Source organism: Camelus dromedarius, chromosome 1, assembly GCF_036321535.1.
Source record: "Camelus dromedarius isolate mCamDro1 chromosome 1, mCamDro1.pat, whole genome shotgun sequence".
NCBI classification, from domain to species: domain Eukaryota; kingdom Metazoa; phylum Chordata; class Mammalia; order Artiodactyla; family Camelidae; genus Camelus; species Camelus dromedarius.
Window position 1 is genome coordinate 108,904,426 of NC_087436.1, and position 16,656 is coordinate 108,921,081.

Genomic DNA, 16,656 nt, shown 5'->3' on the forward strand with positions numbered 1-16,656 from the left:
GTGAGGCAGGGGCCTGGGAATGAACAGAAAGCATTTGTAAATCACGTAGAAGATGAAACACAGAAGGGGAGGGTGGCAGGCAGGCTGGGTCAGGAGGCCAAGGGTAGATCCTGACACACCTGGGGCAGGAGGCTGAGGAGGCTGGGTTATCTTGCAGGAGGTGAGGAGTCCTTGAATTTTCAGCAGGAAGGTAAGGTATCAGGGCTGTTTCTAGAACAAGAAGTCCGACAGGCAGCTCTTTATTCCAAGAGCCCAGATGGGAGCCGATGTCGGCCTGAGCCACAGGTAAGGCCCTGGAGGGGAGATGGAGGAGACAAGTTCAAGGGATATTAAAATTAAATTGGTTGATTTACATTTCAATGCTTCCCCGAGTCAGGATGACAAAAGGGACCTGCAGCCTTCTGAGAGGTCACTCAGTCAGTGTGCCTGGGGTAGAGTGCCCAGGGCAGCGAAGTGCCTCCTCACACGTACTAGGTGCTCACTAAAATGAAGGCTACCAAAAATGCAGATTCTGGGCCAGCAAACTCAACGTGTCATCTCATAACTTAACCAAGAAATACCACCGAGAAGAGTAGCAGCTGGCAGGGGCTGACAGAAGGTGAGGACCAAGATGCTGGCAGTGGTGAAGGCAAGGTTTTCCCCGATGTGGGAGCAGCAGTGAGTCGGGGAAGACGTGAGGTTGTCAGGGGTACCAGCCTCCTGTAACGTTTCTTCCGCTTTGGCTGCCAATGATCACCCCCAGGCAGCATCGTATTAGCGTTTGCCGCACTTTACCAGCAAGACTAATTCCAGCACAGCCTTAGTTTAGCTGTAACATAGAAGTCAGAAGTTCCAGTTCATCTGATGAAATCTTTCACAGCTAGTTTGCTGAGAATGAGTAAGGCAAGGATTTACTAGTGATTTCATGACTTGAAATTACTCACATATCAGAAATGTACCATCAGTTACCTATAGCACATTGTATTCAATTTCACATGTAAATTTAGTCTGATGTCAATGATATGGGGCCATGCATAATGTTGCTATTATAATATTTATGTTAAATTCCAGTAATTGTGATGAATGCTGATTATAATTTGGGAAATGAATTGTAATGGCTACGTACTATAAGCATGTGTTAGTAACATGTCTTTTTCTTTAAAAGACAAACTAATGGCTAAATTAATAAATGTTAAATCAAAATTTAAAACTAGGCTGTCGTAGTTATTGTTCTAAATTGATTAGTTACCTGAAAAGTCTCTAGAAAATAGAAATTGGATAACGAACATATTTTGAGTGGCGATAGCACCCTGGGAGAGACCCTCCTGATTCTAAGATAAAGGGAAATAGAAATTTCCCACTTAATTTGCTGAAGCCCAAAAGATAGAATGGATAAGACAGGAGGGGCCCTGGACACAGATGTGTCTAGATCTGAATCCTCTTTGCCACCAAGTGGCTGTGAGATCCTGGGCTGAGCATTTCAACCCTCTGGGCTTGGTGTTTGTCTCTGTAAAACATCAGCCTGCAAAGCTCCTTCCCGGGGTAACGGAAGGATGGAAAAACGTGTCAGTTAAGGGCTTGGCTGAGCACCCGGCACCAAATGTGTGCTTAATACTTGTTCGATGTTAACCATAGTAGTTACTGCAAGGGAGATTTTTCTAATGAGTCCAATTAATAATGACATGATCTTATTACACAGTGATCTCATAACATTGAACACATTCAAGCACAGGCCAGATGTTTGCTTTGTCTGCAAGGCTGTGAAAGACAGTTCTGCATATGATTATTAAACAAGCGCTTATTATGTAGTTACACAATAAGTCACTGTACTCAGGGTGTGAAAATAACATTGACAATTGTAATAACTGTGCACACTAATACCAGCTGACCCTTGTTCGGCACTCATTATGAATCCAACATCGTGCTGAGTGAATTACAGATAGTAACTTATTTAAATTTCCACAAGTATGATTGTCATCTTTTTAGCAGATGAGGAAAGAGATTCACAGAGAAGTTAAGCAACCTACCAAAAGTCACACAGCTAGAAAGTAGGAGAGCCAGGCTTCAAACCCCACACAGCCTGGTGCAGGATTCATCTCTTAGCAACTGTGTCATTCTGCCTATAAGGCACATGTAGGTCCCCAGTCCTTCATTTGAAATCCTCTGAGCAAACTGAGTTTGTCATTGAGAGTCTTGCAGATTTTAGAAACACAATGCTGTGCATAGGCTGTGCATACTTAATGTCTCCAGCCGGGTCTGCAGTACGCTGTCATCAAGTGTGTAACGTGTGCAGCAAAGCCATGATAAACAGTGAACATGGCAGAGAGAGCTGCTGACCTGTGTCCCTGCACTCTGCTTTGTGATCACATGACGAGGTCGTGTTCCCAGCCTCTCCGGCAGCTCAGTGGGGCCAGGACTGAGTTTTTACCAAGGGTGATGAGCAGAAGTGACCACACCTCCTTCCATTTTCTTCCCGCCACTGGAGGCTGTGAGTTACATATTTCAGTCTGCCTCACAGCGTAGTGGGAGGAGCCGGGTCTCTGAACGACTGCATGGAACAGGGCCCCACCCCTACTCGTATTTCACCACGTGTGAGTGATAAATGCACTGACACTGTGTCAAGCTACTGTGATTTGGAAGTATTAATATAGCTTTTAATGTCTTCTGACTAATATGATTGATAGATAGCGTATAATAGGTGATCAATGATAGTGATGGTAGGCTCCAGCTATCTTACTCTATAGATAGGATTATCTATCACAGAGGTGATAGAGATTCCAACAGTTTCATGCCAGTTCAGTTCAGGTTTTGGCATCTAGTGAGTTTTGGCTCCACAATTCGCCACCTCCCCTGGCTTTCCAGTAAAGGGTTTTCTCCTTCAGTTTACAAAAGTGTTTCTGGATGGGGGTGGTGCGTTGCAGATAAGAAATAAAGGACCTGTATCACTTGCCACGTGTCAGAGATGAGGAATCCCAAACCTAGAGTGGCTACGTGACTTGGCCAGTCATCCAGTTAGTAAATGGCAGACCCAGCTCCACCTAAGTCTCTAAACTTACGTTTTTTGTTTTTTTTAATAGACAACTTTTTAGAGCACTTTCAGGTTTACAGCAGAATTAAGCAGAAAATACAGAGTTCACACACAGCCCTCCCCACCCACACATATACACTCCCCTACTGTCAACATCCCTCCTCAGTGTGGCATATTTGGTACAATCAATGAACCAACATGGGCACATTATTATCAACCAAAGTCCATAGTTTATGCTAGGGTTCACTCTTGATGTTGTACATTCTGTGGGTTTCGACAAATGCATAATTCCATGTAGCCGCCACTGTAGTATCATTCAGAATAATTTCATTGCCCTAAACATCCCTTGTGCTCCATCTATTCATTCCTCCCTCCCTCTCCCCAAACCCCTGGAAACCACGATCTTTTTATTGTTTCTGTAGCTGTGTCTTTTCCAGAATGTCATTTGGTTGGAATCATATGGTTTGTAGCCTTTTCAAACTGGCTTCTTTCATTTAGTAATATGTCTTTTTTGGCAATTATAAATAATGGTGCTGTTAATAGCAAGGTGTATGTATCTTTGAATTAATTTTTATTTTGTGGTTGGCTTTATTCTTTCGATCATTGTGAAAATTTAAAAACCTAAAGCTCAAAACGTTCTTAGAAACAATGAACAGTACATATATGTAAATTTAAAAATATATGTGCAGTGAAAAAAAAATGAACTATCAAGCCATGAAAGACATGGAAGAAACTTAAAACTTACAGTTTTAACCAGAGGGCATCAGACTTTTCTGTAAAGGACCAAACCATAAATATTTTTGGCTTTGCATGCCATACAGTCTTTGTTCTACCAACTCAGTTCTGCCGTTGTAGACAGAAGCTACCACAGACAAATCCTAAGTAAATGAGCATGGCTGTGTTCCAATGCATCTTTATTAACAAAAGCAGGCAGTGGGCCACATTTCACCCTGGACCATAGTTTTCCAGCTCCTATTCTTAAGCCTCACAGCAGACTACCTCCTGCAGAGGGAGACACTGAGGCATAGTGTCTGTTGGAAGGTGTCTTAAGATGGCTTTCTATGATTTGATGACAGTATTATCACCAATGGTTACAATTACCACTCAGTAATTCATCTCACCCACTGATTAAACACAGTTGTTGGCAGCAAGAGCAACCCTGAGCCTTTACCACCATTCCAACGGTTACCTTTTCTAGAATATTACCACCATCAGGGCAACGCTTACCTCTGAGTGTGTCCCAAGTGGCAAGTTTGTTTGAATTATTGAGGCTGAGTTAGAATGTGTTTTTCCTTGGGAACAACTCTGGAATAGCTGTCCCCGCTTACTACAGCTAACTGATGACTTGACACCCGGGCTACCGCAGTCCAGAGTTTCAAGAAAACTCCATTCCCTGACAACTCAGTCATTACAGAATGAAATGTGAGTGGCATCCCCTGGAGGCATTATGAAAACCCCAAATAATCTCTTTGTCATTCACAGTAATGAGAAAAAAATGTTTTTTCTCCCTAAATATCAGTTACAGTTATGGGAAAACTTTCTTTCTAGGCTGTCATTTTAGCACGTTAGAGAGAGATTTTCTTTTGAGCTGTTAGACAGCAAGGGAGCTGTTTAGGCAATGTCACCAATAGTATAGAATTCCCATCTTGTCAGATTTATTAAATCATTAAGTTTTATTTTTATATCCCTCAACACACACACACACACACACACACACACACACACACATCCAGTACACGTAATTCTGTTCTTCTTGTCTAGTGCCCGTTCTAGGGAGCTTTTCTCTTTTTGGAAATAAAGGGGAAAGTAGCTTAGATGTCTTTTCATTCCATTCGTTCATTGAACAAATATTTTTTGAGCACTACTCCCTGCCAAACACTCTTCAAGTTGCAGGGGGGTACAACAGTGAACAAAAGACACACATTTTGGTCCTCATGGAGCTGACATTCATTCTCCCATTTTCATTACTAACTTTTTAGAATCCAGCAATTCTCCCCATAAAGGTTCTTGAACCTGTGCCTCACCCATGCATTTCTGTTGATTCCCAAGGTACAGGGCCACGATGCGTGGTGTCCCGGGTTTCGCTCGGCACCCTGTCATTCTGGCCTGCTCCCTCCCTGTAGTCTTGCTATTGGGTATCCAGCTCCTCCAGCCACAGATGCCCTTGCCTACAGTCCTGTGGCCCCAGGGGAAACAGACTTTCAGTCTTCCATAGCATACACTGAAATATTTAATGAAAGTTGCAGAAGGTTATTACAAAACAGACAAGAGAAACAGACAAGAGAAAAAGCATCCAATCAACTGCTCCAACAGTCTAAAGGTCAGGTCCCTCTTTTTTTTTTTTTTAATAAACCTTTTATTTTAGACCAGTTTTACATTTACAGAAAAATTGCAAAGAGACTACTGAAAGTTCCCATATACGTCACACCCAGTTTCTACTATGAGCACCATGCATTCACATGGTAAACACGTTACAATTAACGAACTAATGTTGATACACTGTGATTAACTGAAGCCCATGCTTTATTCAGATTTTCTTAGCTTTTACCTGATTCCTTTTCTCTGTCCTAGGACTCTGTGTAGGACACTACATTACATTTATTCATATCTCCTTAGGCTCCTCTTGGCTATGACAGTTTCTCAAATTGTCCTTGTGTTTGATGACCTTTGCAGTTTTAAGGAGTTTTGGTCAGGTGTTTTGTAGAAAGTTGCACAGTTGGGAATTGTCTGATGTTTTTTTCTCATGATTAGACTGGGGATATGTGTTTTGAGGAGGAAGACCACTGGGGTAAGGTACCAGAGTTTATCACATACCAAGATGATTTATGACGGCTGACGTAGACCTTGATCACCTGGCTGAAGTAGTCCTGGGCATTTCTTTACTGTCAAGTTTCTCTTTCTTTTCCTTCTTTCCAAACCATACTCTTTGGAAGGAAGTTATGCACAGACCACGTGTACAGATTGGGAGTTATGCTCTACCTGCACTGAGGGTGGAGGATCCACATAGTTGATTGGATCTGTCTCTTCTCCTCCATTTATGGATGTATTCCATCAGTTATTTATATCAGTGTGGACTAACTGACATCTATTTTATATTTTGAGTTACAGTTCAACATCTTACCTTGTTGCTCAAATTGTTCCAGCTTGGCCATTGGAAGCTCTTCCGGTTGGCGTCAACACAACTACATCATTGGCGTTGTTTTTTGTTTATTTCTTTGTTTCTTTGATCACTTCCTTACTTTTGGGCACTACAAGACGTTCCAGTCTTTTCTTATACCCTTCTTGCCCCTGGTCCTAGAACTAGTCAGTCTCCTCTTGTAACACTGCAGTCTCCACAGGAGCACTGGCAATCTCTCCTCGTCTGAAAGAACACATGCTTGTGAGTCAGACTGTTCAGTCCAGACTCTGCCACTCCTCGCTGGGACAGCTGGGGGCAAGTTCCCAATCTCTCTGCGCTTGAGTTTCCTCAGTGTAAAATGGAAATAATAATGATAAGATACCTCACAAGCCTGCTATAAGATTAAATGATGGATCTAAAGAGTTCAGAAGATTATCTGGCACATTTAATATGCTCGATAATTTTAGTGATCCTGGTTCACATCTGGTCAGTCTCAGAGAACTGACATCAGTATCTCTCTGTCTCTGTCTCTCGCTCCTTTCTCTCTGTTTCAGTGTTCCAGGTTAGCTAACTGTTGGGGTTCTCCTTCAGCTGATCTTTTATTGTCATGTTCATAGTCGCACGTATATTCACATACTGACTCACTTTCTCTTCTTAAAAGCTAAGGCTACTTTCTAGTTCATTTATGCAGTCATTTCACAGCAAGAATTATGAATTCCTGGCACCTCCAAATGTTCTACAAGTGTTATTAGTAAGTTATTGAATCGCAATCACTAAGAGTCACTGTTTCATTTCACCTTACAGTTGTGTCCTGTGGGATCAGAAAAGAGGTGTAGCGTGTGTTTGTATCAGGCTGTTCTGTGTAACCACAGCCCAGTGCTTCAGTTCTAGGTAAAATGAGAGCCCAGGCTTTGAGCCAGAGATCTGGGCTGTTTCCAGCTCTGATGCTTACTGGCTGTATCCCTTAGCTCAATCAAATATTTTCTCTGAGCCTCCATCTTTAATATAAAGATGACAATACCTGTTCCCTATGGTTGTGTGAGACTGACATAAAATAATGCCTAGAAATTGCCTAATACTGGGCCCTACACACTTCTCAATAAACTGTCATCATTACTACTATTAAATGAAGTTAAAGGAAATGGTTTGATCTCACTGAAGGCCATTAAAAATTAACGAATTTTAAAATAAAAATCACAAATATAAATACCCAGAGGGTAAGGAGAGACAGAAGAAAAAGGTGGGTCACTCCAGATAGGTAGGCAGCAGGTTTAATAAACCAGGGAACTCCCATAGGAGGCTTGTCTTGGGCAGCCCTGAGATGAGTATACCTCCACCCGCCCACCAAAATCTTAAAAGTGTGCACAGAGGCCTGACCTGGGTTCAGTCATGCACGCTGTCAGATGGTCTCGATAACACATGCTCTCGCAAGGCTGGGTCCTCGATGCAGCTCCTAGGGTGGGAATGGTGGGTAGGATGGATGATCCAAGGTCGGGGGAAGGGGTAAGACCCTCCGATTGCCTGGGTCCTGCCTGAGGTCATGTCCTCTCGATGACCGCCTCCCACACAGGAGAACAGATGTTCCCGGCACAGTACCCAGCACTAAGGCACCAGGTAAAGGTTTGGTAGATAGATAAAGCTCACTACAGAACAGGGCTGGGTTATTATCAAGTTAAATCTCTATGCCTTTTTCCTTCTTTTGCCTTTATCATAAGACATTAGAAACCAGAATTCAGTATGGGTCCCCACTTACCATTTTTGTACATTGGGGAACAGTTGTAACCCTTCATAGACAAAAGTAAGGTAATGATGCAAAGTATTCTTTAGAGCTGTTTATTTTTATTTTAAGCCTTGTAACTCCCGCCTGACATACTTCAATTACCATTCAGAAAAATGTAGAGCAGAAACTTGAACAAGATACCTGGCATCTTTCATTCTCCTTTCACACAGATAAGGGATTGTTTCTGTTTTGAAATAACTATTTATTCACATCATCTTGCAGGATGGTATATTAAAAGAGAGGGGTGTGCTCAAGGTTCATAGCTATCTTTCAGTGTATGTAGTTTCAGGATATACAGTGTTTAAGAGGAAGATGTGAATCGGATGTCAGCTTGTGAATCAGGGTACTTTTGTTCACAAATAATAGATAATCATATGCTAACTAACAAAAACAATATGATAACTGTATTGGCTCAGAGGAACAGGAAGTCCAGAGATAGGGCTGGCTCCAGGCCAGGGTGGCTAAGGGTGCGCTCCCTCCTGGTTGCAAGATGCCAGCACCTGACTGTTCCAGGCTTGATCGTTCATGTCAGCAAGGAAGGAAGAGAATCCCTGTCACACGGTTCCTAGCAGAAGTCCTGAAAAATCACTCAGGTGGCCTGCGTGCAGTTAGGGGCCGACCACGGATGCAACCGCCTTGACCAAAGGGACAAAACTGGCTTCCTGACTTTGCCCCAGTCACAGCTCTGTCACTGGAGCACAGATGGAGTGGGCTTCACAGAACTGGATGAAGCACCAGATGGAAACTAGGGGCCTACTAGGGAGGCAAACGACAAAAAGTCCACACGTGAGTTTACAAGTGCGGTCTTCTAAACGTCTCATTCTTGCACTGGTCTGTTCTGCTTGGTGATGGGGCCAAAGCCAGTGATGATTCTTGTAGGTCAGTGGCTCTCAAAGTGGGATCCCTGGACCAGCAGTGTCAGCATCTCCTTGGAATTTGTAAATTCTTGGGCCCCACCCCAGACCTAATGAATCAGAAGCGCTGGGGGTGGTGCCCAGCAAGCTGTTTTAGCAAGCCCTCCAGGTGATTCTGCGGCAAGCTAAATTTTGAGAACCGAGGCTGTAAGCGTGCCTTCAAAGATCTTGTATCCAGTCCCCCTTTTCAGCTAAGGGCATGTAACTATGACTTTGTGGTTTGAAGCAACAAGTCAGGTTTATATCAATAACCATCAGCCTCATCTGGCCTTTCAGAATTGCCTATCAATCTTTCTCTGATATGCCTAGTTTCCCATGTTCTGCAGGGATTATTTTATTCATGCCTTCCTAAAAAGCCAAAGCTTATAGTTTGCAAGTTTAGTATTGCACAACTCCAAAGAGTGTCATTACGTCTTTTTTTTTTTTCAATTGAAGTATAGTTCATTTACAATGTTGTGTTAGTTTCTGGTGTACAGCATAGTGATTCAGATATATATATATATATATATATATACACACAAATACATATACATTTTTTTCTTAGCTACAATGAGGCATCACCTCACACCAGTAAGAATAAGCATCATTAAAAAGTCCACAAATGATAAATTCCAGTGTGGGTGTAGAAGGATCATAAACTGACTTTTCCATTGTCTTAGAGTTATATATATAACTCTCTCTCTATATAATTTTTATATTCTTTTTCACTGTATGTTATTAAAAACCATTGAATATAATTTCCTGTGCTATACAGTAGGACCTTGTTACTTATCTATCATATAATAGTTTGTATTTGCTAATCTCAACTCCTAATTTATCCTGACCCACTGCCCTTTCCCCTTTGGTAACCATAAGTTTGTTTTCCATGTCTGTGAGTCTGTTTCTGTTTTGTAAAAAAGTTCATTTGTGTCATTTTTTTATATTCCACATATAAGTGATAAGTTGTATTTGTCTTTGTCTGACTTCACTTAGTATGATAATCTCTAGGTCCATCCATGTTGCTGCAAATGGGATTATTCTTTTTTATGGCGAAGTAGTATTCCATTGTATATATAGCACAACTTCTTTATCCAGTTATCTGTCGATGGGCATTTATGCTGTTTCCATGTTTTGGCTATTGTAACTAGTGCTGCTATGAACAATGGGGTGCATGTATCTTTTCAAATTAGCGTTCCCTCCAGATATATGCCCAGGAGTGGGGTTGCTGGATCATATGGTAACTCTATTTTTAGTTTTTTAAGGAATCTCCATACTGGAGATTTCATAGTGGTTGCACCAAATTACATTCCCACCACCAACATAGGAGGGTTCCCTTTCCTCCACACCCTCTCCAGCTTTATCATTTGTGGAATTTTTGATGGACATTCTGACTGGTGTGAGGTGATACTTCGTTGTAGTTTTGATTTGCATTTCTGATAATTAGCAATATTGAGCATCTTTTCATGTGCCTATTGGCCATTTGTATGTCTTCACTGGCGAATTGTCTGTTTAGGTCTTCTGCCCATCTTTTGACTGAGTTGCTCAGGGATTTTTTGGTGATTGAGTTGTGTGAGCTGTTTGTATATCCTTGCAATTAGGCTTTTGTCAGTCACACTGTTTGCAAATATTTTCTCCCAGTCCACAGGTTGTCTTCCCATTTTGTTTATAGTTTCCTTTGCTGTGCAAAAAACACATATGTTTAATCAGTCCCCATTTGTTTATTTTTGTTTTTATTTCTATTGCCTTGGTAGACATTGCCTAGGAAAACATTGCTATGATTTATGTCAGCAAATGTCTTGCCTATGTTTTCTTCTAGGAAATTTATGATGTCCAGAAGGTTATAACCTTTGCTTCCATCATCTGAGAGAGAATTTCATTAGAGTGTGTGTTTTACTTCTTTTTAGAAATGCCATATCAAATTGTATTTTTATTTCTTTTTAGGATTTCATCAAGGGTCTTTCTATTTTGCTTCGGGGGACAGTACAAGAAAAACTCAACTGGGCATTTAATTTGTATGACATAAATAAAGACGGCTACATCACTAAAGAAGTAAGAAATGCCTCACCAACACAGCTATCCTCCAGACCATTCCCAGTTTTTAACTTCAAAGTGTCAAACAATTGCAACTATGTTTAAAAATCACTGGGGAAGTCTGAAGTATTTTGTGTGGTGGTGGAGAAAGTCTGATGAAAATTTTGGAATGGGTAGAAATAGTTTATGGCTAATCTGCAAAATAAATATAAAACATGGAAGGATTACATCCGGATTTCCTAATAGCATTTTAACAAACACTGTACATGGAATAAAGCACTCAGAATCAGATAGGAAGAAAATATATCCAAACCGTGTTTGGATGTAGAATATTTGGCCTGTAACCCTTTTTTTCTCCCATGTAACATGGTCCATATGGAAACAGACACAATTTTTAAATCGTGTGGATTAAGTAGTGACTTGTGTTGTGTGGGAACTGGCCTGATGCAATGGTGGGGCCCCAAATGCACTTCCAGACAAGCTGTCTAAGAAAGAAGGCTCACAGACCAAATTCAGATGTTCATATCAAATGGTTAATTAAACTAATTTAAAACACACCAATAAGCAGGGTGGGGAGGGACGAGGTAAGATAACCACTTTAGGACGGAGTGAAGGTAGGGCTGCAGGACCACACTACCTGAACCCAGATGTGGTTCAGTGTCCATGTGTCCTCTCTTTCTCTCTGCTTTCTCACTTTCTCCAGAGTTGAGTTTTGGGCAAGAGGCTCCTCAAATAAAACGTATCTTCGGCCAATGACATAAACTTGCTCTATTGAAGACACGGGGACAAGTGTACCTGACTGCAGCTTTACTGTGACAATTAACCTGATCAGTGGCCATGGGTTTTATCTGTGTTTCTTAATCAGAGGACACATGGGGCCAGAATGGGTCTCACCAGTGGGTGGCCAAGTTAAGACTTGATGGGTATTAAGTCTTCATGTATCCTGAGCATATCCTGGGTAGTCAGTGCCTCTTATATATTTGGTAAATAATAGACACTTAGTACTCAGGTGCCTCTAGAATATTAGGTGCCTCTTGGTCCTTTCATTGTTTTCTATCCCTTTCTGTGTTTAACATAAACTTGCTGTTCTAATCATTTTTACCCAGTTCAGTTCATGAATTCTATGTCAAAAAAACTTCTATACTTCTATTCTTACTCAAAACGTCTTAAAAGATTTCACCTATAATTTACAAACTACAAACAGCTTGATCATTTAAAATGAAACTGAATACTCTCAGAAGTAATGTATATTACATCCATATTACCATCTTAATCCAGACTCTTATGTAGGAACTTCAATATGAAGAAAACAAGTGTAAACAATATATCTGAATGTCTAAGTAACTAGGCAGTATTTTCACTAAGATTGAAAATTACAAATCAAAATTAGATTTTGTTTTAATAAAAAAATTAAAATTTCAGAGTGTTTCCAGGGTCATAATATTTTGACTAATCTACATGTGTGACATTAAAGAAGCCATGGTAGGAAAAAAAAACAATGAAAATCCTAATGAGCTTTGAGACTTAGTTTTAGCATAAGTCTTATGATGTGGCATTTATTCTCAATACATGGAAATTGATCAACTTATAAAGTATGTAATAACTCAATAAACCAAAGCTAGCCTATGTGAAGTCTGTGGAAGTCCAAATATTAAACCAGAGTGTTTCTTTCCTGATCATGTTAATATGTGGGAATTTATTTAATTCTGAAACCAAAATTAGAAGTGATTCTTACATTCTGATTCTGCTGCTTTTAAGGTATAAGGCCATTGGCTTTTCCTCTGGGAAGACCAAAAGGCATTTAATGAAGAATCAAAGAAAAAATTAAAAATTTGAAATTAAGTCAGAATAATCTGTCAAAGTATCTCAGAGTGGTTTCTTCACACGTTCCATGTGCCTCACGTGAGTGCCTTTTGCTTTTCAGGAAATGCTTGACATAATGAAAGCAATCTATGATATGATGGGTAAATGCACCTATCCTGTCCTCAAAGAAGATGCTCCCAGACAACATGTGGAAACATTTTTCCAGGTAGAAACGCAACAGACATCAGAGAGGGAGTGAAATTGAGATCGAATTTCCCGATGTTTCAGAGCATCATGAGAATTCAAAAGAATGGAAAGGAAAATAATTTTTACTAAAAGAGGCAAAACTATAGAACATACACTATCATACTAATTTAGCAATTTTGGGTTTGAATTTATCATAATATTGATAACTCCACTTATTGAATGTTACTCATGTCCTGGATACACCACCAAGCAATTCTGTGTCTCACGTGTTTTTTGGTGTTTTCATTCATTTCTCACAAGACCCTATGAGGTTATTTATAAATCCTCATTAGCCCCATCTTACAGATGAGAAAACCAAGGCTCTGAAAGTTTCAGTAAGTTGCCTGAACTCTGTTGTAGCTGGAGGGCAGGATTGTACCCAAGGCTGAGTGACCCTCAACCTGCATCCTATTCTGTTGAAAAGGCAACAGCTTCCAATCAGTCAGCCACAGTTCTTGTCACTGAGAAACTACCAGTTTGTTTTTTTTTTGTGCTCTGAAGCAGGTCCTCCCCATAAAACAAGCAGCCGGGCTTTCTTTCCCTCAGCTTCAGCTTGCTCAGGTCAGGTGCGAGGGTATCAAGGGGTAAGTCTGAGGAAAGGTTTTTGTTCTTTTCTTCCTGAACAGAAAATGGACAAGAATAAAGATGGAGTGGTCACCATAGATGAATTCATCGAAAGCTGCCAAAAAGTAAGTAATGACAATAAAGGAGCCATCCCTTTGCTTTCTTAACGACTCAACTTGAGTCCTGCCAGCCAGCCACCATGAACTGAGCGAAGGGCAGAGATCACCTGCCTAAGATCACCACTCTGGAAACAGTTCATTCAATTAATTCACATTTACAGGGTGCCCCCCCAGATGAAGGCAGGCAAGGAGGCAAGCCCTGGAGAAACGAAGGTTGCACGTGTGTTTTAGCTCCCCAGATCTTTTAGAGAGTATTCATCACTGAGGATAAAACATGAGCGATTCGTATTGTTCTGTCCTCAAAACTAGCACATAACATGTATCGTGTCTGTTATATCCTCCAGAGATTGAGAATTTCAGTACAGCCAAGTGTGCATCACTGGCCACACATACCCGACTTTTAAGAGAAACATCATTACTTCAACGTTTGTGGACAGGATGTATTTTTTGGCTGAACCAGTAACAGTCTTCAGTCACAAAATTAAAAAGCAGAAAATTCTCCCGGGGAAAAATCCACGTAGTTCTCCACCCTCCGGTGGGAGGCCAGTACTCGCACACCTAGAAGTGGTGGACTTGATGTGTGGGTGGAACCACAATTAAGCATTTTCAAAGTCATTACGGGGACTAAGAAGCTTGCCGGTGTTTAGCTTTTCTCATCATTTTCACATTGATGTATTTTTCCTTTCCTGATGCCTGCTGATTTCTCAACTCACGTTTCAGTGTGACAGTCTTCGAATTAACTTGGTGACATCAAGTGCTTAATGTTGTTGTTACTTGGCTTCTAGCAGTGGAAGCCACCATCAGTTCTGCCACCCTCTTCCATTACCATAAACAGTCACAACCTCCACGTGCCCCGATAGTGCCCAGAGTCTGTCCCCTTAAGTTTCCCAGGAGCATGCTAAACTGAGCACAGCCACTGGGCAGTTGTTTCTGTCAAGTGATCCTTTCTCTAGGTGTTGAGAGATCATTCTTTTTTTTTTCCTTCTCGTTTCCCTGACTTTATTCACAGCGGAGATGGGGGTGGACACAGGTGGGGCCTGACCTGTCCTGGAGCCCCGAGGGCACCATGCGCCATGCACTACAGATGGGAGGGGGCACAGGGGAGCTCTGGGGCGCCAGCGGAAGCCTGTGTACCAGGGAGGAGGCGGTGAGGGACAGACTATTCATTTTTAAAGGTTCCCAAAGGCTGCAGAGTTATCCCTAACGGACCCAGAGAGATGTGATGTCTGCGAACACGTCTCCTAAATCCCAACCTCCAATCTTCATGATGTTGGCTCCACGCTCACACACAAACCCTGTTTCCTCTCCTGTGTACCAGCTCCCCGTGATTGCCCGAAGTGCGGTCTGCGTCGCTCACCGCCTCTGTGCCCCTCAGTTCCCATCCTTGCATTCTAACTTGAGAAATAGCCCCTCTTCACACCAAGTAAGATTTAAACAGTGCTTAAAGCCCAGTAGACTCCACAGAACATAAAATGGGCTCTCCACAGTTATCTACCTCCACAGAAGGTCTTGATGTTCACAGGCACCTCGTGCTGCAGCTTTGTGCACAGGTGGTTTCGGCGGGGGAGGCAGGACTCGGAGGGCTCTCTCCTTTGCAGAAATGCTGAATTGAATCCCGCCCTTTTCCCCTTACAGGATGAAAACATCATGCGCTCCATGCAGCTCTTTGAAAATGTGATTTAACTTGTTGAACGTGTCCTTGATCCAACAGACAAACGTGAACTATTCTACACACGAAGTTGGAGCTACCACTCTTAGCATAGATTGCTCAGCTTTACACTGAGGCATATTATGCAAACTAGCTTTGTTTTAATATAAAGCAACCCTCAAGAGATTTGAGTTTTCCATTTATAAATCTGCATCCTTTTCATGATGCCGCTGAGTTCACGGGATGTTCTAAGTCATTTCATACCCTGTGAATATTCAAAGGGAGCAGAACCTGGCATATGGGTTTACTGATTCTGTAGCCATGGGATTATTGAGGCTTTCACATTATCAGTGATTTTAACACATCAGTGGTTTTTGCTACTCATTTGTATGTATTCATCCCCAGGATTTTTAATTGTTTTCTAAAATACTGGCATCTGCATTTAATTTCCAGAAATTAATTTCCATGTTTGTATGCCATAATTCCATTTATACTTTAAGGAAACAAGACAAGATTACGACAACTGAGAAAAACAAACAAACCCAAGTCCCAGTTTCTATGGATTTGCTGTCTTCTGTTAAAGACATTCATTTACCTGGCATTTTTTATAACATGAACCAAATCAGTTTATCACCAGATGTCCGCATATGCCTAATAAAGCTTATTTAATAAGCATTTCCAAATTTTTCATAATGCATATTATAGCCAAGGCCTACATGATGTCTGTAATTTTGGATTTGTTCAATCCGACAGGTTGACTATTTCCTATTGTGTCATTAAGTGGAGGTCCAAGAGGGTTTGAGACAAAGCGAGGATGTCCACAGGCTCATGCAAAGGGCCAGGAGATCTGCCCTCTGTACACAGTGACGCTTAGCAACAAGTAACCCTTCACCGCAGTAAAGGCCTGGTGCGTCCTCCTTCCCAACCCCCTCCCGGCACCATTAGATTACATGCCATCAGGGACAAAGAAACCCTGGCTGCCCCAACGCCTACTAGGAACAAACAGCAAGCAGAATTCACTCTGAAAGCACCAGTGATTCCATTATCTTGAGAACTATAATACTGAAATCTAGTAGAAGATGAATGTAAGTGCTAAGCAGCTCCCCTGGGCTGTATTATGATTTAGCTCATCATAAAACTCCAGTCATTCCGATTATTTTTAATGATCTTAGGCCAACATTGTGAAGTTGCCACAACGTTACTAATGATACACACCCCCTCCTGTTTTGCAGAAATATCAAAGACCAAGAGGCTAGAGTAGGAGGAGACCTGCAACTGTCTTTACAACAATAAATCAGGTACCTATTCTGGTGTAGAGAGAGGATGTTGACAGCTGCCCTGCTAGCACCAGTGTAGAAGTTCAGAGTAGTACAATACATGTACACTGAGATCTGCCATCGCGTGTTTGTGTAAACTCAATGTGCACATTTTGTATTTCAAAAAGAAA

General features: G+C 41.5%; 1 protein-coding gene across 3 annotated transcripts in view; it reads left to right on the forward strand.

Annotated features, from left to right (window-relative positions):
- The window catches only part of KCNIP4 (potassium voltage-gated channel interacting protein 4), an 814,425-nt gene extending 797,770 nt beyond the window's left edge, over positions 1-16,655 (forward strand). For 2 of the 3 annotated variants that reach the window (XM_010991042.3, XM_031436695.2), the window contains exons 5-8: positions 10,740-10,847; positions 12,754-12,858; positions 13,505-13,567; positions 15,197-16,655. In XM_010991042.3, the coding sequence (XP_010989344.1) occupies positions 10,740-10,847; positions 12,754-12,858; positions 13,505-13,567; positions 15,197-15,244 (324 nt within the window). In that variant the 3' untranslated portion in view covers positions 15,245-16,655. The remainder of the gene's footprint in view (positions 1-10,739; positions 10,848-12,753; positions 12,859-13,504; positions 13,568-15,196) is intronic. The other variant, XM_031436708.2, reaches the window with a different exon arrangement.
- Position 16,656: the final 1 nt, after the last annotated feature.